The sequence below is a fragment of the Echiichthys vipera genome (genome assembly GCF_963691815.1).
Source record: "Echiichthys vipera genome assembly, chromosome: 3".
Classification (NCBI taxonomy): domain Eukaryota; kingdom Metazoa; phylum Chordata; class Actinopteri; order Perciformes; family Trachinidae; genus Echiichthys; species Echiichthys vipera.
In genome coordinates, this window is record NC_139828.1 from 3,633,338 (window position 1) to 3,655,911 (window position 22,574).

Here is a 22,574-nt window from a genome sequence, read left to right on the forward strand (position 1 = left end):
AAAACACACATGTGGACAGCTGAAACAATCACTTAAGCCGGCGGTTGGGGTTTCAGTTCCAGCTGTTTTATGCTGTTGCTAAATCCGCTCTGCCAGCCATGTAATTAGGATGGACGATCACCGGGGGGAGAGCTGCAGCAAAGTGGCACGTAAACGTACATTTCCACAGACGCGCATGTGAACCCGAATGCACACAGCCATTACGTTTAACCGCCTGCACACACGCATGTACATGAGCGTAATGAGGGTGCCAGCCAGTTAGCAACGCAGCCAGTTGCAAGAATGTTGTTTTCAACCACAGGTGGTTCTACTTTACCCTCTTGGCCCACACTCACACCCCCTCCCCTCCCCTCCCCTCCCCTCCCCTCCACTCCATTTCTTCTATCACTCCATCTCCCCATCTTCCTTTACTCTCTCCTTTTCTTCTCTTCACCTTTATCCGGTTTCCAGCTCAAGCATGTTGCTCTCAGGTTCAAGTTGCAGGTTGCAATTTGTCCAATGCGTCCCCATCCCCCTTCTGCACACAAGTCTCTCCAAAGCCCGCCCCCATGTTTACATTCCCCTCCCCGTATTTGGCCAGCTCAATGTCCTTGTGCTTTGTGTTTCCTTTTTCTTGAAAGTGCATGTGTGTGCTGCACACACTCCTCCACCTGTGTGCCCAAATATATGTGCTCGCACGCAGTCCAGTGAATGATCCACGGTTCGGTTTCCTTCCACGGGTGGACATAAAAATGCATGAGCGCACACTCCCTGCACAGCTTTACCTACCTGTGCAGCACGGCCCGGGACAGGATGCAGGAGAGGGGGTGGGGGGGAGGAAAGAGGAGGAGGGATGACGGCTAAATTTGTAGAGATGGTGAAGGCGGGGATTGGTAGTGCAGGGACGGAGCGGGGCGCGGAAGGAGTGACATTAGAGAGGGGAAAGAGAGAGGAGGAGGGGGGATACAGGGGAGCTGTTAGCACCTTAAGAGAAGGAATGTTCTTTGCTTGGCTTTCCTGCGGCAGCCTGAGAGGACGACAGCAGAGGAGCAAACTTAAACCCCTTAATCTTCTCCAGCCTCCCTTTTCTCTTCCTATCTGTCAACTCATCCTTTTCATTCTGTCCTCGTCCGCGCTCCCCCTCTTTCCCTTACAGCTTGTCATCTGTTTCTCTTTTCCTCTCTCTCTGACACCGAAGGGAGGCTTCAGCGAGCATTTGCATCCTGTTTCTAGTCCGCAGTGGGAACAGTGAAAGTTTTACCCCCTCTGACAGCCGCTGTCTAAGTAAGTAAGTAAGCTCCTTTCTGGTAGTTAGAACTTAAGGTCTTACAGTATTGTGACAGTTATACAGAGTGTTTATCAGTGTTTGTGAGCGCTCACACACCAGCTGTGAGGCTTTTCACCATGCATGCATGTCTGGTATTCAAGTTTTATTGTCTCTCAGGACTTAAGAGGCCATGCTCACACAGCTCTGGTATGCACTGTATGTACTGTTGTAGCACTATCTCATCTGAATGTTGCAAACTTTATCACAAAAGAACTGGCTTGTTTAGTCCTGATACGCACGGTCATGTATTAGGGATGCACCGATTTATTGGCCAAACATCAACATGGGATGATATTTGTTTTGTTGACTGCTTAGGAGCCAATAAGGTGGCGTTTGCTTACTCCAGTGGCCGGGGTTAAACTGCTGTGTGGCATCAACAGAGGCTGAAAGTGCAGTTGTTTTTCAAAATGATGAGGTTGCATGAATGATTGAATGTATGCTCATTCAAAGATAGTGTAATGGACGGGTGATTGACTGTAAAACAGTTCAGTTGTTGTTTTTATAATGAGGATTTCTTTGTTTCCCAGGCTCAAAAGGAGGAATACATAACAACAAAGTCTGTAACTGTGCTGGCATCGGAAATCAGCCAAACTGTTTTTCACACTGCATCTCTATCTAATATGTTTTAGGGATGCAACTCCACCATTAGATTCATTATTCCATCTACTCAATGTCTGAAAATATATCAAATTTGACCAAAAAAAGCAGCAAATCCTTACAATTTTTGGCTTAAAAACACTTAAACGATGATTCAACTATATAAATGTTTACAGATTAATATTCTCTCAACTGAGAATTGATCAATTAACATTGTATTGTATCTCTATCTAGTATGTTTTAGGGATGCAACTAACAATAAATAACATTATTAAATTCATTATTCCATCGACTAAATGTCAAATTTGACCAAAAAAAGAAGCAAATCCTTAAAATCTTTGGCTTAAAAACACTTAAATGATGATTCAACTATATAAATGTTTGCAGATTAATATTCTCTCAACTGAGAATTCATCAATTCACTATTTCAGTGTTTCCAGTTTCTGCTCTAAGGCGTAGAAATCTGTTCTCCCGTTGTGACAGTTAAAGAATAACAAACTGTGTGTGTCTGCCCCTGTGTGTGTGTGTGTGTGTGTGTGTGTGTGTGTGTGTGTGTGTGTGTGTGTGTGTGTGTGTGTGTGTGTGTGTGTGTGGAATCAGCTCTATCTGACCTCAGGTACTCGTCTATGACAGACACGTCCCCCTACGTGACACACACACCTACACAACTACACATGTATGCATCCGTCAGCCCACACAAAGGGGCTCTGTGTTATCTACATGGAGTGTGTCTGGAGTGATGGCTGTGGTCCAACAGGTGTGTGTGTGTGTGTGTGTGTGTGTGTGTCATAGTGAGTCATATACAGTGGCGGTGCAGGTATGGAGTCACATGTAGGAAGAACATCTTCAAAACCACCAAACTAGAGAAACGGGAGTTCATATAATAAAAGTGTTGAAATGCTCCTTTACGTCACCTTCAGTCGTTACCATGACGGCACAGCAATACGCTGTCCATACACGCTGCCTCCTCTGATTGGTGGAAACAATTAGTTGAATGAAAAATCAAAGGAAAGACGACAATTCTGATAATTAACTTATCGATTAGGGGGACACGGTGCTGTGGTGGTCAGCACTGTCGCATCACAGCGAGAGGGTTCCTGGTTTGAATCCCGTCTGGGGCCCTTCTGTGTGGAGTTTGCATGTTGTCCCCGTGTCTGCGTGGGTTTTCTCCGGGTTCTCCGGTTTCCTCCCACAGTCCAAAGACGTGCAGGTGTTCGGTTCATTGATGACTCTAAATCACCCGTAGGTGTGAATGGTTGTCTGTCTCTGTTCGTCTCTATGTGTCCTGTGATAGACTGGCGTCCTGTCCAGGGTGGACCCCGCCTCACGCCTGATGTCAGCTGGGATCGACTCCAGCCGCCCCCCCCCCCCCCCCCCCCCGCCCTTCTAGCAGCGCTGCACGATCATGGAGCAATAATTGTTTCATCTCAGTTATATTCATCTCATCTCATCTCATCTCATCTTCAGCCTCTTATCCGGGGTCGGGTCGCGGGGGCAGCAGCTTTAGCAGGGGACCCCAAACTTCCCTTTCCCGGGCCACATTAACCAGCTCTAACTGGGGGATCCTGAGGCGTTCCCAGGCCAGTGTGGAGATCTAATCTCTCCACCTGGTCCTGGGTCTTCCCCGAGGCCTCCTCCCAGCTGGACGTGCCTGGAACACCTCCCTAGGGAGGCGCCCAGGGTTCATCCTTACCAGATGATCCTGAACCACCTCAACTGGCTCCTTTCAACACAAAGGAGCAGCGGCTCTACTCCGAGTTCCTCACGGATGCTGAACTTCTCCCCCTATTATATTGTTTTTTATAATTATTGGGAGCCAAAAATCCAAGTTGAAGATAAACATGTGATTTAATTAATGTAAGGTGAATATCTTTGGGTATTTTTCAGTGTTTTCTTATATTTTTTTAGACCACAACAACATATGAATTATCAATTAAGTCAACAAAGCGACCTGTAAAGAGTCTTTGGCGATTAGACCCCATCGTGACGTAGTATATGAAGGAGGGTAGTGATGATATAGTAAGGAATACTTCCCCTCTGCGGTCTCAGTGGTGCTGGAGCAGGACTGAGCACTGGATGTGATGGAGACTGAAGGTAACGTGTTTATAACACTCTCCTAAAAAGACGCCAGAATTGAACATCGAGCAGTAGAAGATGAGGCAGGGATTGCTCTGTAAATCCATCTTCATCATTAAATATGAAATAGCAGTCTGATTTCATCATGTCCTCCTCATTTCTGTCACCAAACCTTCCCCCTCGCTTCAACAGGTCACGTTTGCGTGTGTTTTCACTCTTTAATCAAAGGTGTGAACCTTCTACTGACCTCAGTGATTCTGTCTCCATAGCTCCGCCTCATGTCCTGGACTCTGGGGTGAGGAAGAAGAGCAGCGAGGAAGGGGCTCCGCTCCGCCTGACCGCCGGCAGCCCCAGCTGCAGCGACCGGGCTCCGTCCGTCAGCAGTGATTCCGGCCTGTCTGTCGCCTCGCAGGGGCGGACCGCGGCTGGACAGAGAAGAGGGGCTCCACAGGAGAAGTTTTCCCGGGCAAGGAAACTGTTCCCTGGGGTGGACTTTGAGATCGCCCAGCCTCTCCTGGAGGTCATGACTGAGCTTGCCAGCAGAGGGGAAGGGGAGATGACTGGGGACGAGTCTGGATTTGGACGCGCTATCAATGGAGAGGCTTCATCCAGCGAGAGGGAAACTGATATATTGGACGATGAGGATGAGGTCGATGGTGGAGCAGCTCCTGCGTCGGACCTGCCGAGCTCCAGCAGCATCTGCTCCCTCTCTTCTGACAACCTGGCTGAGACACGGAGGTCAGCCCACACCGAGCACGCCACACACTTCTGGGTTCAGCAGCAGCAGGTAGTCGACGTGGTCACCGACGCCTACCTTCAGGTGGATGGGGAGGAGAGGGTGAACACGGTTAGGAATGAGGGGCCACCACCCCTGGTAGCTCCTGACACACCACCCCGAGGACTCAGCAGCAGGGAGGCAGTGCAGAGAGGGCCGGTGGACGAGGAGACACAAAACACGGATGTTACACGAAACACGCAGTCCGCCAGTGCCGCACACGCTTCGTCTAACCAGGAGGATGATCTGTCGTCGTTAACCACAGACATCGACGAGTCCATAGAGCAGCTGAACCAGCTGATTCTGGATTTGGACCCCACCTTTGTCCCCGTTCCAAACAGCTGTGCCCCCCTGTCCCGCTCCGCCTCCCTCCACACCAACGGCCTCAGCCACAAGGGAAAGACCCATGTGTCAGGTAAGACAGTTACAATACGTTACAAAAGCACCCGACATGTGACCTTCTTGAGTGTTCGGCGTAGCCCAAAAACTCTCATATGTCATATTTAATAGAGATTTATATAATGTTTATCCTCATTATTAGGGGCGGGACTCTCAGGACTGTCCTTGGCAACTGTTGTCAGTGACAGGATTCACAAACATCAATGAGACGATTAGTCAAATAATCAAATGATGCAGAACAGCAGATTATAGCAAGAAGGATTCCTGATCAAGAAAGTGAAATTTGCATTAACCCGACTTGATTCAAGATGATATTTGTGTTGTAATGCTGTTAAACTTGCTGCACACATGATCCAATATGTTGGTTTATGACCAAATACCCGCAAAACTAATTGAAGTGGCTTTGATCGGCTGATCCTTAGTCCCCCCCTGTGGCGCTCATCGGCTCGTCTGTGTTTTTAACCAATAAACTGCGTTGAATACAAGACGATTCAGTCGACTCGAGGGATGGAAATCGAGACCAACCAATCATAATCGTAATCGTACGCCTCTGAGCTTATGGATTTCGACATTTTTGTCAAACTCCTGCGTCTACGCTGCTGGAGACTCAGCAACAAGAAGGAGTCATGGCAGAGAGGAAGAACAGTCCCTAGTGTTGCTTTATAACATGATTAAAGGGGACAACAGTGCAGCTTCTAGTGTCTGTAAAATGATAATTTCAAGTAATGCTAGCAACTTTTTTCCGCACAGGACATTGACCAGGAATCGCTAAAGAAAAGCAGAATCGATACTGCCATAGGTATCAATGAATTCCTATCCCTAATTGCCACAAAGGAAAAAACAATGGAGATCTTAGAGACTTAACTTAACTTAAACATCGGCTACTTCCACATTTAGCTCAAAGCCCTGCGGTGCTGAAGTACAGACTCCCAGAGTTGCATGGTTGTGGACGATAAAGAGGCAGATATTACATGCAGAGAGGAAGAACAGTCCCTAGTGTTGCTTATTACATGATTAAAGAGGACAACAGTGCAGCTTCTCATGTCTGTAAAACGATCATTTCAAGTAATGCTTGAAGCACCAGCAACTTTTTCCAGGAATCGATAAAGAATGAGACTGAAAAGCAGAATCGATACTGCCATAGGTATCAATAAAGTCCCATCCCTAATTGCCACAAAGGTGCCACGGAAAAACAACGGAGATCTTAGAGATTTCACCTTTAACACTGGCTACGTCAACATTTAGCTCAAAGCCCTGCGGTGCTGAAGTACAGACTCCCAGAGCTGCATGGTTGTGGACGATAAAGAGGCAGATTTTACAAAACCTCAGCAGGTAAAGTCAACATCTCTACACTGCTTAATACGGCTACGACCAAACAATGTCTGTATTTTGAGTAAACAGACCCTTTATATTGGTAAATTAGAACAGTTCCTTCACTAAGCTCTACTGTGAAATTATGAAATGCCACAGTAGAGATCATGCAACACGTGTGCCGACGAGGTGTCGGGCAGATGAAGCGCGTCGGCTGCACACACAGGGACACATTTATAACCCAGGCTGACCTTGAGTCTGAAGCGCCGCCTGATAGTGGAAATCTCCACCTGAGAGAGAGGAAAACACGTGGGTTTGTTACAGAAGGTGTGTTTGTCAGTGTGCGCGGTGTTTGCTGAAAGGGTGGAAGCGTTTCATTGAACAGGTGGTGGAGATTCCTGCCATGTAAGCACAATAACGTCTTATTTTGAGTGGAAATATACAGAGCAGGAAGTGAAGAACGTGCAGAGACGGACCGATGTGACCTCTTGACTCAGGACGAAGTAATGCCATGGAAACGTCATCCACTGACATAATTACAGAACCAAGAGTTTTGCAAACAGCTGAAGGGAATTAAAGGGGTTACTTCTTATCAGTGAAAGGGGGGAGATAATAATAATAATAATAATAATAATAATAAAGCAAAAGCTGTCTCTTCAGCCCCGCTTCAACAGGAAAGGGTCTTAAAGCTTTAGCAGATTAGATCTTCAGTGTCACTTCTGATTAAACTCTATCAGAATCAGATCCTGATGAAGAAAAGGAAGTTTTAAAAGTTAAAGTTGAACTAAAGCGGAGATGCATTAAGGGCGCACTCACACTGTCCTTCCGCACCGGGCCAAAACAGGTTTTACGGGTAAAGCCTAGTTTGTTTGAGCAGTGTGAGTGCCACCGCTCCGCGCATAACTGCGGCACGCTTCCCAGCCACGGCCCGTTTGAGAGAGGTGGGCTTTTGTAAAGCACTTTTGCACGTGTACGAGCACGAGCGTGCACACGTGTACGAGCACGAGGCCTACGGCGGTTCTGAGGTCATTTCCTGTGCGCCTGTTGGGACGTAGAAAAAAGAAGGAGGGACCATGCGCGGACATTTCAAACAATGGCGGTGAAAGGTTCACGTTGGTGTGATGCGGAGGTGGAGTGTTTACTGCAGATTTGGTCGATGAAAAGATTCAAAAACAGTCGACAAGACGCACAAAAACTCTGAGGTCTACGGAAAGATCTGGAAACAAAGCCACGCATCGCCATGACGTCATCAATGCGTGTGACGTGTTACGGCGTGATGACGTATAGGCAGCAAGAAGCATTCCCCGAGGCCCAGGTAGTGTATCTGATGATGCAATTGTGCCCCACATCCAAATCCATTTTAAACTGAATTTACCCAAAAAAGTTTGCAGCCAAGAAATCACGTGTTTGCTGTCACCTGTGCTCTTCTCTATGAACAGCAGCACTGGCTGTTTGGGATGGGACGATGCTAGTTTTTATCACAGATGGCGATGAATTGTTTAGGAGTCATCCGGCCAATCAGCGTCCTGTGAGGAGCTACTGGCAGTTGAAGGGGGAGGGGGGAGCGGGGAGCAGGGGGTGTGACGACGACACGGGAGGCGGCCGCTCGTTCGAAACGACAATGGCTGTCCTGTTCAGTTTGATTGACAGATGGTTCATCCAGTCAGCTGCCAGGTGTGTTTTTGAAAGTGCCCGCCCTTCCCCAAAGGTTCTGTGAAACAAACCATCTGACCGCGGAGTCAGGTTTGACACGTCTCAGTGATGAAGCCTGTGTTTCTGACCCGTGTGTGTCAGCGTTTGCCTCTTCTTCTCCTTTTCTTTCCCCCTCCCGCCGGCTCACATGACAGATTTACTCCCTCTCGCATCCACCGGGATGCAGCCCGGAGGAAGAGGCGCATTTCTGCCGCGACCCCCATCGCTTGATTCATTTACCGCTCGAGGTCATAGGTGTGCGAGTGATGTCATCGCTTCCCAGCTCTTTGCGCGCAGAGCAGCTGTTCCATCAAAGCTAACCCCGGAGTGGCCCGTCGGTTCATGTGGGAGCTCCCCGCAGTCGAGAGCGTCCATGAATCAGGGTCTCCGCTGTGGTTAGCAATGACCCGCGGATATGCGCCACGCAGGGTGACATTACTGCTGACATTTAACCTCTGACCCCGTGTTTCTGCACACCGTACAGGTCAACGACAAGTCCCATGATTCTTCTTCTCCTAATTATGGAATTTGAGCACAGGAAATGGAGCGTGTGTGTTTGTGTGTATGTAGGTCAGCAGGGTTTGTCAGGGGGGTATGTCCCGAGGGCACGTTTTGGCGCAGCAACACCAATATTTCACTGCTTAGTTACTGCCGCAGTGTGTGTTTGTACCGTGTGTTTTTCCAGCCGATGTTTTGAGGCAGGCATTTGTAAGCGTTCAGGAATGCTTTTGAAGTTCAACACAACACTTTGCTCTCCAGTGCGTTTGCATCATGCGCTCCTTCTCCCTCTCATCATCCTTGGAGTAGCAGTCTTCTGTGAGGAGAGTAGCCTCCTCACAAATACAGCGGCAGGTATCAAGTGATACTCGACACTGTAAGAAAAAACAACAAAAGAAAGTGTCCGCGGAGGCACCCTCAGCAGGCCCTCTGATGCAGACGAGGGGCTGGATTCGTTTCAGTTGGACCGGCTCAGCCTTTCATGTTAGTTTGAGATGACGGATGCTCACAGTGAAAGCTGAGCTCACGGTTTTTCCACATTGCTGTTTATAGTTGATACGCAGGACTGAGTGTGGTCCCATATACGGTCAATCTCTCTTATGACACACGGGTCGGACTGGGGTTTCTGTTTTTGCGTGTTTTTGGTGTTTCCATAGTCTTCAAAGGCTGCGCCACAGAGAACATTCTCATACGGACATGACTCATTTTTGTTTCCTGTGAATATGTTTATGATGTAAAGATGTCAGTCCCACTTTTGTCCAAAAAATATCACCCGTCTTGACTCAAGAGCAACTGCTGCGACCTGCAAGGCGCGGGTCTCAAGACTGACGTGGGTGGCTTGCTCCTGATAGCGAGCTAATCCGTTAGCGTGTTTGCTGTTGGCTGATAAAGGGGAAAGAGTAAAGACACGCAGCAGGTTGACTGACAAACTTTGCCACGTTTCCCTTTGCTGTAAAGAGTTTCCGCCCTGATAACCTTCTAACAGCGCGCTCACGGTGCAAGCAAACAAGCTAACAAGTCAACCGAGAAGTGTTCTAGTGACACCTTTGGTTTTTACCAGCCCCCACTGCAGCGACTTCCTGGTTGATCCAATCAGGAAGTGCCACAAGCTGCAGTTCTCTGAGTGTCCACTAGGGGCAGGTTTCATAACAGAGCAGTTTCTCATTGAGCCCCATGTTAAACAGGCCGTTTACACAGCATCATTAAACCTGTTTAAGGCCTGGAACAAAAAACATTTCAGTCTGTATGTTTATCATATCTCCATGACAACACTGAGGGGCTAGTTTTTATTTTATTGGAGGTTAAAGTTTATGAATAATTAGGGGCGTGGCCTCTTGAGTGACAGCTAGCCTCTGGCCCTCACTTCTCCTCGGAGGTATACGTCAGCCAGATGGACGCCCTCCCCCAAACGTCACATACATGCCCTTTTTTGGTAAGAGGAAATGTGGCAAAGTCAAAGTCTGACAAGATGGAGACTCCCGTAGGCAAGAACAATAGGATCAAGTTGAGAGAACGGACCTCGACGGGTATGCTACGTCCGTTTTTTATACAGTCTATGGTCTGAACTCTCCATTGTGTGACCCTCAAGAGTTTTAACCCCATTCAAACACAAAAAAACTGTTTTTTAAGCTGATTCACATGTCGATACACGCTATGGGTCATTATACAACTGAAAAATACACTTGTCATTGCTGTGTAGTGGACAAAAGGGTTTCTTGTTATCTATCTGCTGACATATAGTCAGACACTGATGCATTAAGCTAAAATAAGATGATTTCATACTTTGCGTATGAATTTGTTGATTTTATGAAGCTAAAAGAAAAAGCATTGTTCCAACAGACGTTTTTCCACCAGCTGGTCACAGTGAAGTCTCATGTCTGTCCGCTTCGTCACACAGTCTCCGCCCTGATGACAGGAGCCACACGCCGCTGATAAACACACTGATTGATGCTTCAGTCAGAGACAAACACTCTAAACACGAACCACTATCATCACCTTTTATTGCCATCTGCTCATAACGACGCGTCAACACTGTTGCATTTAAAGCTGTTTTGTTTTTCCTCATAAGAACAGACAAAACTATTTGTGGGCGTTTCGTTTCATAGAGGAACGCATGACATGACACGAGTTTGATTCCTTGGTTGATCACAATCTGTCTGCCTCTTCTTATCTGCCTCCCGCGCTCCTTCTCTCCCCCGCCCTCACCCCTTCCCCTTATCAGGTTGGAGGCAGCAGATGCAGCTCAGTGATGTGACGGACTACGCCGGTCTCCATAGTCCAGGACGGAGCGGGGGTGGCGCTCAGAGCTTCAGAGGCTCCCCGGTCTACGGCTCCCCCCTCTCCCCATCTCAGGTAAACACAGTTCCCCTGTTCACCTCACCTCACAGACAAAACATCACCCGTACAAGGCTGAATCTTCAAAAAGACGTTTATATCAATGTGCTTTTATTGTGAAAGGGGGTCAAGAGATCATTGTTCAGCTATCCGGCCCACACCTTTACTGCTCTGGTTCACTATCACTGCTCTCTTAGGGGCTTTTAGAGAGGTTTTAGACTGTTCTGTACACCATCTGCTCAACATCAGACAGACGACTCCTACGACAGGTCTGGACCCCTCGTAAACGGTGTCGGTACCCCCAAGAAACATCCTTCTAACTCACCGTAGAAGCCTCTTAAGACCGAATCCGTTGGTACGAGTGGTTCTTGCAGGAGGTCCAGGAGTTTGAGACCGACTTGCTTGCATCAGACCTCCGATTTTAACTGGTCCTGTCAACATCCCTGATCAGATTAGACCACGTTAGTTTGGTTTCAGTGACCCAACACCCAAATCTCAAAGAGACTGTAAACTGAATTGACGTGTGGCTGATTGAAAGGAAAAGAAAACACGGACTTATCATTTTAAAATCAGCTATAAGATCTGTGTTGAGATTAGGATTATGCAACACACTCTCTCTCTCTCTCTCTCTCTCTCTCTCTCTCTGTCATTTTTGTTTTTTGAGGTTTCGGCTCTTGCTCTCATTCTTACGGCTGGGTGGCATGAATGGCCCGACTGTTTACACCAAAACACAGGCTGTAGCCACACACAGATCACAAGACAGATGTCTGCTGGTGTGTGTGTGTGTGTGTGTGTGTGTGTGTGTCTGTGTGTGTGTGTGTGTGGGCTTGTTACTGAAGACTTGACTTGACTTTTCCCCTATTCCCTTTTCTTACTTTCTTTTATTCCGCGGTTCGTTTTTGAAAGCATGGGCATCTCCACAAAACCAACAGCATGGACTATCGCGGACAGACAGAGGGCTCCGACGTCGTCCCTTCTACTCCGGCCTTCCCAGTGTCTCCTCCGACGCCCTACGGTAAGAGATAACGTCCAAACAGACACTTCTTGAGGAGGGAGTGTCTTCATTTGTTCTTATCAGCCTCCGCTTTCTCTTCCCAGTGAAACATTTCTCAGAGATTTCCCAGCTCAGGACCGGCGGGCAGTGGGACCAACACAGCTGGACACAAGGTACACTTTCCCAAGAGTGTGTGTGTGACCATATACACGTACTGTGTGTGTGTGTGTGTGTGTGTGTGTGCAACTGACCAGAGCACTAGAGTTTTAAACCCAAACATTCAAGCTCCTGATTGCTGCCGGACAGGGTTCAAGGGCCAGCTGGAATGTCCTCCTGGCACAATACAGCAAACACACACACACACACACACACACACGCACTCACACACGCGCGCACACACACACACACACACACACACACACACACACACACACACACACACACACACACACACACACACACACACGCACACGCACACGCACACGCACACACACACACCTGGCCTGTCCTTTGTTGCCATTGGCTGGATGTGTGGGCATGGCTCTGTTTTCGGTACGTCGTGTCTGGCGAGAGGCAGACGGACGGTTTATTTATTATTTTTAGGTTTGAGGTAAGAAGCGGTCGGAGGAGTTGATAAAATAGATCGGGATATCCTTTCACGTCCATCGCAGGGACAGCTGATACTGGACGTCCGCTAATAATAGTTTGAGGTTAACAGAGGAAGAGAGCGCGGCGGGCAGGATGTCCACTCACGTCCTGTTCTGGGAGGGGACGGGAGGAGAGGGGAGGGTCTTTTGTTGCTGGGACATCCTGCCTGAGGAGATATGAACCCCACAGCTGCAGAAGGACTTTACTGTAGTGTCAAAAAAAAACCACAACTCTCAGTGGTCCAGTCTCATATCTGATGTGTCACGTTCCTGTCGCAGCTTCAAATGTGTTGTGCTTTTCCCGCAGAGGAAACAAAGACAACGTATATATGTGACAGTCATGAGCACGAGGACGGGGGTTTCTATACTTACTTTAAATAATTCAGACTGTTTTCCAACCAAACGTGGGACACATTATGTCGAATTATACTTCCAGGAGGGTGGAACAGAAAGTTTCAAACCCTAATGATCAAAGTGACAGACCACAAAACTCTCATGTGCATCACTTTTGGAAACGTCCTACTGTTCATTTTTTGAGGCGTAAAGGTACACGTGGCATTGAAAAGTATAGAAGTATTGATTATTAGGGTTATAGGGTTGTTCTCTATTGGCTCCTGGCTCTGGGAGACTTTCGGCCTCAAAGGGGGCAGCTCATGTCCTTTATTTAAGAGGTGTTTATTCATTCATTCATCTTCAGCCTCTTGTCCCTGTCGGGGTCGCAGGGGGGCTGGAGCCGATCCCAGCTGACATTGGGCGTGAGGTGGGGTCCACCCCGGACAGGACGCCAGTCTATCGCAGGACACATAGAGACGAACAGAGACCGCTAACTGTAGCCCTAAGAGGTGTTGATGTTTATGATATTTATTAAGTCAAGATTGCTTTAATCTTCATATTTAATGGCAAAAATGATCAGTTCAGTTTTAAAAGTCGCACATGTCATAACATGGTTTTACTTCCGCTGCAAAGCATCAGACAATATCGTGAGCTCAGCGTCATCCATTAATGGATAAAAATACCCAAAGTAGTATGTACGATGGCACTTTAACAGACGGATGAGTTCATTCCTTTAAAGGGCACTTCCATCTGTTTATCGTAAACATGTTTGGATGGAGGCAGGATGGAGAAGGAGCTGATGAAAGACTCATTATTCCTTGTGTACAGAAGAAACACCTGATTCTCTCTCTCCCTCCGCTGAATGGACAGAAGAATTAACAAAGGACGCAGAGTATCTGGAGCTCACCCCCAGTTTGGGAGGCACACCACAGTTTCCTGTTTCCCACGTCGAAGCGCAGACGATTGTCTGGGAAACAATTTGCCTCGTCGGGACAGAACAGTCAGATTCCCCCATTTAAATGATTTTGATTTCATGTCTGGAGCCATTGCTGTAATCACAGTTTGACCCGAGGCTGCTGTAACGTGAGGAGTGACTACTGTGGGCTGCAGCAGACAGTCACGCTGAGACCTACAGCTGTGTTCCCACTCTCTTATCACCACGCGGATCACTCTGGGATCCTGCGTCTGGTTTGAGGTTATCCTGCAGATGTTTACAGAAGGAAAGCCGTCCTGTGAGGTTTGGATCGGGTGGATCGAGATGAAAATTTACATTGATTTCCAGGCTAGTGTATTGGACTTGGACTTGTACTTATAAAGCACCTTTCTAGTCTTCTGACTACTCAAGGCGCTTTCACAGTGTTTGTCACATTCACCCATTCACACAGACATTCACACTGATGGCAGCGGACATCTACAGACCATCTAATCTAACCATACACACCACATTCACACACCCATGCACAGCACGGGGAGCAATTCGGGGTTCAGTGTCTTGCCCAAGGACACTTCGACATGTGGACCGGGGGAGGAGGGGATCAAACCACCAATCTCTCAAATGGAGGACGACCCACTCTGTCACTGAGTGACTTAAAAAACTACAGCTTTAACCGAACAGCTTGACATTTGCACTACAGCAAGTAAACAGAAGCTGCTGGGTGACAAACATGACATTTGAGAAGTCTTAAGCTGGACGTCATTGTGGTTCGGACTTAATCTGTTTGGGTTTAAAACTATTTCATGAGCCTAAAAAGTCAAAGCACGCAGCGAGAAGCAGAGAAATCCTTCCACCAACGAGAGAAAACTGGACAAATCAACACAATTCGACTTAACCCTCCTGTTCTCCTAAGGGTCAATTTGACCCCATTTAATGTTTAACATCTCTAAATAACGACATCTTTTTGTGTTTTTTTGCTTTATATTTATGACTTTTCCTCATTTTATGGGGACGACTCATGAAAAACCTAAAATTGGCCTGATTATATATATTTTTTATTGTTCTTATCGTACATGTACTTGTGTCATCGGTGTTCCTTTGGGTCAGTTTGATAATCTGGGTGATTTAATCATTATTATTATCGTTTATTTTACAATTCAAATATTATATGAGGTCAAATTCATGCTGCTGTCCTTGATAACGGACGTTACTTTCATTCCAGATGTTACAAATAACACAAAATAGCACTTAAAATAACAGACTTACTTTAAAACACACAGACAGAAATCCCTCCATGCAGTTTAACATCAGTGATATTTTTCATTCTGTTAAATAAAAACATAAAGTACCCGACTTCACTTCAGTCACACATTGATTATGATCATTTTCCAGATGTTTAACGGTCAAATTGACCCCCAGAATAAATGGTGTTAGTGAAATTTGAGGGCAACAGGAGACAAAGTTTTCACCTAACGACAACAGATTGGTGACAGTCCTTCACATGCTCTCCAAACTTAAACCTTTGCAAAGTCACCGCAGTATTTTGCGATGCATCAACCCAGAGATGAACTCTCTCAGATGTTACGTAACGACATTTCCTTTGTGTACTTGTGGCCGGATCAAAATAAACAGCGATGCGTGCAGAAGCTCTCCGCCAGCGGAAGCAGCTCTCAGCCAAAGGAATGCAGATGCTGTTATGAGCCGAGGCTGAGCGAAGGCAGATGGTAGCTGCAGACAAACACTTGACTGTGTGACCCTGTGGGGTCAAAGGTCAGGAGAAAGCACAGGGGAAACCTTTTCTTCTCCTTCGGACGGTTGGATGTGTTGTCAGTGATGAATGAGAGACTTTCAAGTGCCATTATTGATCCTGAACAGAGACCGGCTGATACTCTAACTACCAGAGAGGGAAGAAGTACTCTGATCCTTTACTTTAGTAAAAGTAGAAAAACACAGTGTAGAAATACAACATTACAAGTAAAAAACCTACATTATATAAATATACATTCCTAAATGTTACTTAATTAAAAGTATGATCATTATTGGCAAGTTATTAGCAAAACACATACAAAATAATTGATCTTCCTCTACACACATCGGACTGTTTGGTTATAAAGGGACTCAGTGAAACATTTCTCCGTTGTCGGCTGAGATAAACAGCACAACACGGGCGTGTTTCAACGTTTACACTGTTTAAATTAGGGGCTAGCGGACTTACTATGCTCAGAACACACTGGTTAATTCCCGTCTGCTTCAGTCTTCACCCTAAAGCTGAAATTGGAACAATGTGCTGCCACACGTGTCTTGCGGTTTAATTAAAGGTATTTTTTTTAAGGATTCTAGTGTTTTAAAAATACAAACCAAAGACTAACGAATGAATATCCAAACAGTCGTATGTTCAGGTGCATACATAGCAGCTAGCATGCTCTGTGCAACCGTAACACAGTTAGATAAAACCAGTAATGTGCTTTGGTTTGACACATGAAACAAACAAGTTGTAACATGCACATTAGTGAGCCTTAAAGGTGCTGGTAAACCAGGCTAGCTGATTCCCAGTCTTAATGCTAAGCTAAGCTATGCTAAGCTACGCTAACCAGCTCCTACTTCCAACTCCATACCTCATAAAACTTCACCTGAAAGTGAAAAGACATATCTCCCAAAGTGTCAAACTATATGCTTATACTGCCATTAACACTAGACAACAGCTTACTTTAAGATATGATCTTTTATCTGATTTGATCTGTTTGTTTGTAGTTGTTTATGTCGTTTACATCAGCGATATTTCATTAACTCTGGGTCTTTAAAGTGATAAACGAGCGCCACAGATGGACTCTTTCCTGTGACACGGAGGTTGAAATAATGCACGCAGCACATGTTTCCACTGATACAAAAGTAAACTCAACACAATTCAATCAGGAGCTTTATGGTGTAATTTATGATGCGCTAAGATTAGACACATGGCAGGAGACACGGTCAGTGTGTGTCTGCATGCCTTTGTCCCTGTGTGTGTTTGTGGCGAGCAGATGGTGGGAGTGGACACACATGCCTTGACAGAGAGGCCATAGAAACCCCCAGATTCATTCCCCTCCTCTCTGCCCGACCACCACCTCACCGCTCCACCACCACCACCACCACCACCGCCTCCTCTCTGCTCCATAAAAGGCCACATATGACCTCTGACCCTGCAGGAATCCACTCTGATTGGGGGAAAGTGCTCACGGCGGCCCAGAAGGAACAATGCTCAGTGGTCAGTGAGAGGAAGAGGAGGGAGGGTATGTAGGCATGCATGGAGGGGAGGTGAGGGGAGTGGAGTGGAGTGGAGGGGGGGGAGAAATTCTCTACCTCCCTCCCTCCCTCCATACAAACCCAGAAGTTGAGCGGTGTCACAACAAGCCAAGAACAAACGGGGAGCTTATTTTTCCATCTGGGGGACGAAAAAAAGGAATCGGGCATGGCGGCGAGACGATCCAGCCCCTGAAAGAAAAGAAAAAAGACCTCGACAAGTCCAGATTGCTTTCTAGAGCAAGAGGAGAGGAGGGGACTCTGGTAGTAGGGAGCGTTTCATTCACGCCAGGAGGCAGAGAGAGATACAGACTTTGGAACGGGAAGGTTAAGGAGTGATCGTTGAAACAGGAAACCGGCAAATAACGGGATACTTCAGAGAGTGTCACACCATGACTGCGTCTCTGGGTACGTACGAGCATGCACACGTGTGTCAGGGAGCCTTTGTGTGGTCGATTGATTTCCTTCACGCGTGTAAAAACAGTTTATGAACTTTCCTCCTTGCGTTCTTCACTGTTTCTCCTCCTCTCAGCGGTCTATTCCTCTGTTTTCTACTCTCTCTCTCTCTCTCTCTCTCTCTTGTTTATACAGCAGTGTTATCTCTGCCTCCGTCCCTCCTGGGAATTTTAAGGAGGGCACACTTGCACAGAAACACTTCCCATCTCTCCTCCAGGCCGCTGGTATTTGCGGAGAGCTTCTGGAATTTTTTCCTGTCAGATGCCTTTTGTCTTTGTCTCTTCATCTCTGCATGAAAATACCTTTTTCTGTTGTTTTTCTATGTTCTGGACAACGGCATCTGCAGCCCGTCTGACACCTCACACTCGGCGGGACGATGAGGTGGTTTGTTCCACTGCGTCGTCCATGATCTCACCCTGTTAAAGGCTATTTTGGCCTCCATTGTGCGGTCATGGAAGGCTGATGTAGTGGTGGTTAACCAACGGAGGCAGTTTTCCCCCTTTTTTCTGCACTACTGACCCGAGCTGAACCGAAAAAGGCTTTGAAGATTATGTCTCTTTGGTCAGGGCGGTTATCGCTACACGACACAACAATATCTCGCAAAGCCACAAGTTCACTGGTTCCAAACTTTCGCACAAGTTTCCACTTATGTTGAAACTGGAATAACGAAGCATAACGAGGAACAAACAGACTTTGTGCTACTTATATTAAGTGGCAATCCTCCGCCTTTACACGTCAATGTTAAATATGGCCTACAGAAGATGTTGTGCAGAGAACAAACACAACTAGAGCAGAACAGCTGATCAATTGGTCTGTTGCACGAAGGTTTCTGGATATTTGGTAAATTGGTGCTAATAAAAGGTGAAGTAGACAATTTGTTAAATACATTTTCAAGTGATTAATTGCCAGCGTAAGAGTCTGTGCACACCAGGTCTGAAATGTGTCAACAGGTGAGGATAAAATTCAACATATTCATTTGAGGAGCTCTTTTCCAAAACGCTCTAAATCCATTTTAATAGTTTTCAGGAAAATTACATTTTTACCCAGAACCACACATTTTGTTAATATTCAAAATGGTTCATGGCTCAGTCTGAACATGTTGAACGGACGGACGAAAAGAAAAACTCCCGCTTCAGAGCGCCGCCATGTTGGATCGCATAGAACGCTCACTGAATTCTGATTGGTCGAGAGGACGTATCGCAGTTAGGCTAAAAATAGGTTTGGCGCTGGTCGCGGTTTGGAAAGGAACTGCATCTTTAGACCATTTTAAACAAGGAAATATAGAGATTTGGCAGAAACACTGATGAAGCAGTGAAAAGGTTCTGTAACAGCAAAGTGGCTCAAACTCATTTTTTAAATTTGGCTTTTATCTCGTTTTGGAAAAGAGCTCTTCATATTAACTTGGGTTTAAATTGAGCAGGGTTTAAATTGAGCAGCTACATCATTGTAATATCCTATGATTAGTCAACGGTTTGTATGATACTGTACGAAGATTTCTGTGCATTATCCTACGGATGTCCATCAGCATGAGCGATCAGTGCGCCTGCAGTGAAAAACCTGTTTAGGCAACAAAAGTACTTGGTTAGTTTTATATAAAGAACATGGTTTGGTAAAATGAGCCGACGTTGACTTTTGGTTTTGCACGACACAAAGAGCAGTGTCCTGGGTGAACGTCCTGCGTTTGTTTGACACATCCGTCCACCCCTGTGCACACTTTGCCACTCTTTATACTGCGCCACCTTCTTTCTATGTCCTCCTAGACTCATGATGGGTTATTTTCAAATGAAATAGTGCAAACACTGAATGAGAACAGCCTGAATAAGTACCATGCTACCATCGGGGTTTTCCAGGACATGTATTCCAGGAAATTACAAATTTCTGTGTGACAATCTCAGGAGGGGGTCTGGAGTCTCCCTTAAAGAGAGGGGGAGAAGTTCAGCATCCGTGAGGAACTCGGAGTAGAGCCGCTGCTCCTTTGCGTTGAAAGGAGTCAGTTGAGGTGGTTCAGGATCATCTGGTAAGGATGAACCCTGGGCGCCTCCCTAGGGAGGTGTTCCAGGTACGTCCAGCTGGGAGGAGGCCTCGGGGAAGACCCAGGACCAGGTGGAGAGATTAGATCTCCACACTGGCCTGGGAACGCCTCGGGATCCCCTAGTTAGAGCTGGTAAATGTGGCCCAGGAAAGGGAAAGCTTGGCGTCCCCTGCTAAAGCTGCTGCCCCCGCAACCCGACCCTGGACAAGCGGTTGAAGATGAGTATGAGTCTGACAATCTGACACGTTTTCAACCAACCGGTTCTGGATTGACGGAGGCTGAACTGGACGATTATTCAGTAATGAAAAGCATCCCCCGCCCCAAACACAACAGGAATGTCTCTGGACAGCGTTAAAAACAGGTTGAAGACATCAGCTGTCACGTAGGAGTTTGGAGAATATCGAGAATTTCCTCGGGGACGGAGTTATTGCGGAGCGCTGCTCTGAGACGCTGCACAGACGTCCGCTGTGTGAGAAACATTTGGCTTTTGCAGCGCCGCAGGAAATTAAGGGCAAAGAGGCAGAAAGTTTTTAGCCACAAGGACAGAATATGTCAACGACGCAGTGGATAGATGGCCGGTTAAGGACGCAGAGACCAAAGTGGAAAAAAAAAGAAACATTTCATTCCTCAGAGCGTTAATCAACAAGTGGTCTGACATGTACCAGAGCATCACGGTCCATGCAATGATGTAATGGTGTCTGGTCTCGACTCCAGTATACAAAAACACGGCAAGACACGTGAAGCTACAGAGGGTACGGGATCTATGTGCAGAGCGTGGGACGTGTGCTTTCTTTCAGCCTGACTTTGTGCTCATGTGAGTTGGCTTCTTGTTCGGAGGTGAGGCCCGTTGGCTTTCATTTAACCCATCAGCAGCAAGTGACGACCATTTCAGTGGACACAGAAGCTGCAGAGCTGTCGGGGAAGTTACAATTTTTCAAGGACTATTCATGAGTTTTAATGACGTATGTCTGTTTAGGAGTTATCATTTTTGTTGTCCTACAAAAACCCGTGCAACCACTTTAATTTCAACCGTGGTTGTTGCCATTTTCCGGTTGCTATCTCTGTCTGGATGTAGTTAGCTGACATCGAACTTCTTTATCCTGCTGACGAAGCTCTGATTGGTCACTATCTTATCTGAATTTAAGAAATCCGAATCATAACTGTGAATCCTCCTGTCATGCCATGATGACGACACAAGAGGCGACTCCGAAAGAGGTTAGCTTAGATGCTACAATAGCATCAGTTTTATAAGAACTGGAGAGTTTTCATCATTGAGAGAAGAGCAAAGAACGGTACAGAGGTTTTCTCTCTTCTTCTGAAGAGAGTTTGATTGATGGATGGTCCATCCAATCACCTGTTAGGTATGTTTTCAAACGATCCGCCCTTTTCCAAACAGTTTCCAGTGACACCTCCTCAGACGGTTCATCTGACGAGTCAGCTTAGGAGTGGTAATTGATATATACCCATTAATACATGGTCGGGGGAATTGAAAGCATCATTTTACAGTCCATGCTGTCCCCCATCTTCACAGCCATTGCCATAAAGACCTCATGACAGTGCAGCTGCCAGTTTTGCCAGTTTTTTAGGACGGGGTTTATGCCGTAGGATTCCTTACTTGAGTGATGATGGACCGTTCTGCAATAGCTACATTTCTATCCTAAGATATCTTTCTTTTACTGTAAGACCAATGATCCTAAGAGCGCACTCACACTGTCCTTCCGCACCGTGCCAGAACCGGTTTTTCAGCTAAAGCCTAGTGCGTTTGACCAGTGTGAGTGCAACCGCTCCGCGCATAACTGCCGTCCACAGCCCGTCTGAGAGAGGTGGGCTTTTGTAGAGCGTGTTTCCACATGTATGAGTACGAGCACGAGCGCGCGCACGATGCCTACGGCGGTTCTGAGGTAATTTCCTGTGCGCCTGTTGGGACATAGAAAAAAGAAGGAGGGACCATGCACGGACATTTAAAACAATGGCGGCGAAAGGTTCACGTTGGTGTGATGCGGAGGTGGAGTGTTTACTGCAGATTTGGTCGATGAAAAGATTCAAAAACAGTCGACAAGACGCACAAAAACTCAGAGGTCTACGGAAAGATCTGGAAACAAAGCCACACATCGCCATGACGTCATCAATGCGTGTGACGTGTTGGGGCGTGATGACGTATAGGCAGCAAGAAGCATTTGCGCGAGGCCCAGGTAGTGTGAGTACAAACGAGTCTGGGGCGCGGGGGGAGAGGGAGGGGGGATAAGTACCCTAAAGCCCGAGGCGCGGTGCGGAAGGACAGTGTGCGTGCACCCTAAGTGTCATCTTAGACTGAAATAAGGTATGATTAAACACTGATTTGGTTTAGGGTTGGTTTGATTAAAACTCAAGCACTGAGGTCACATGCAGATGGTATTTCCGCAGACATTTGTGACCTGAGCATCTAAAACCTTTCACTCTTCATCCACATTTTGCCAGTTTCATCTGAAGAGGGCGGAATTTGATGCTCATGACAACAAAACCAAAGTTTGTGGTCAAAAATATGATACATGGAGTTTGAGACTGACGTTATTCCTGCATGTATTAACCACCGACATGCATGGACCCACCGGGAGAACTACTTAGGATCCATGATCTCTTCCCCAGATGGGTGAAGTCTGAGGAATTTCACTTCAGCTTCATAACATGATCGGATATCTGGGACATTTTGCACTTCAGACTTCCTTCAAACTCTGATCCTGATTTTGAGCTTGAGGAAAAAACGTCATATCTGAGTTTATAAAGTCCTGGACTCATTGTCAGAATACTTCAGACCGCCGTGATGACAGAATCGTCTCCTGTAACCTTTTCTTTAACCGCCGCCTCGCCTGCCGTTACATTTCACCCTGTTTCGCTTGTTTGTAATGCTGTTACTCTTCACTCCCTCCTCGGC

At 46.7% G+C, this 22,574-nt stretch overlaps 1 protein-coding gene across 1 annotated transcript in view; it reads left to right on the forward strand.

Annotated features, from left to right (window-relative positions):
• The window catches only part of LOC310966580 (tensin-3-like), a gene marked incomplete at its 5' end in the record, with an annotated part of 57,568 nt that overhangs the window by 11,061 nt on the left and 23,933 nt on the right, over positions 1-22,574 (forward strand). Inside the window, 4 exons of the mRNA XM_083940345.1 lie at positions 4,249-5,169; positions 10,876-11,006; positions 11,895-12,003; positions 12,087-12,155. Coding sequence (XP_083796471.1) covers positions 4,249-5,169; positions 10,876-11,006; positions 11,895-12,003; positions 12,087-12,155 — 1,230 coding nt within the window. The remainder of the gene's footprint in view (positions 1-4,248; positions 5,170-10,875; positions 11,007-11,894; positions 12,004-12,086; positions 12,156-22,574) is intronic.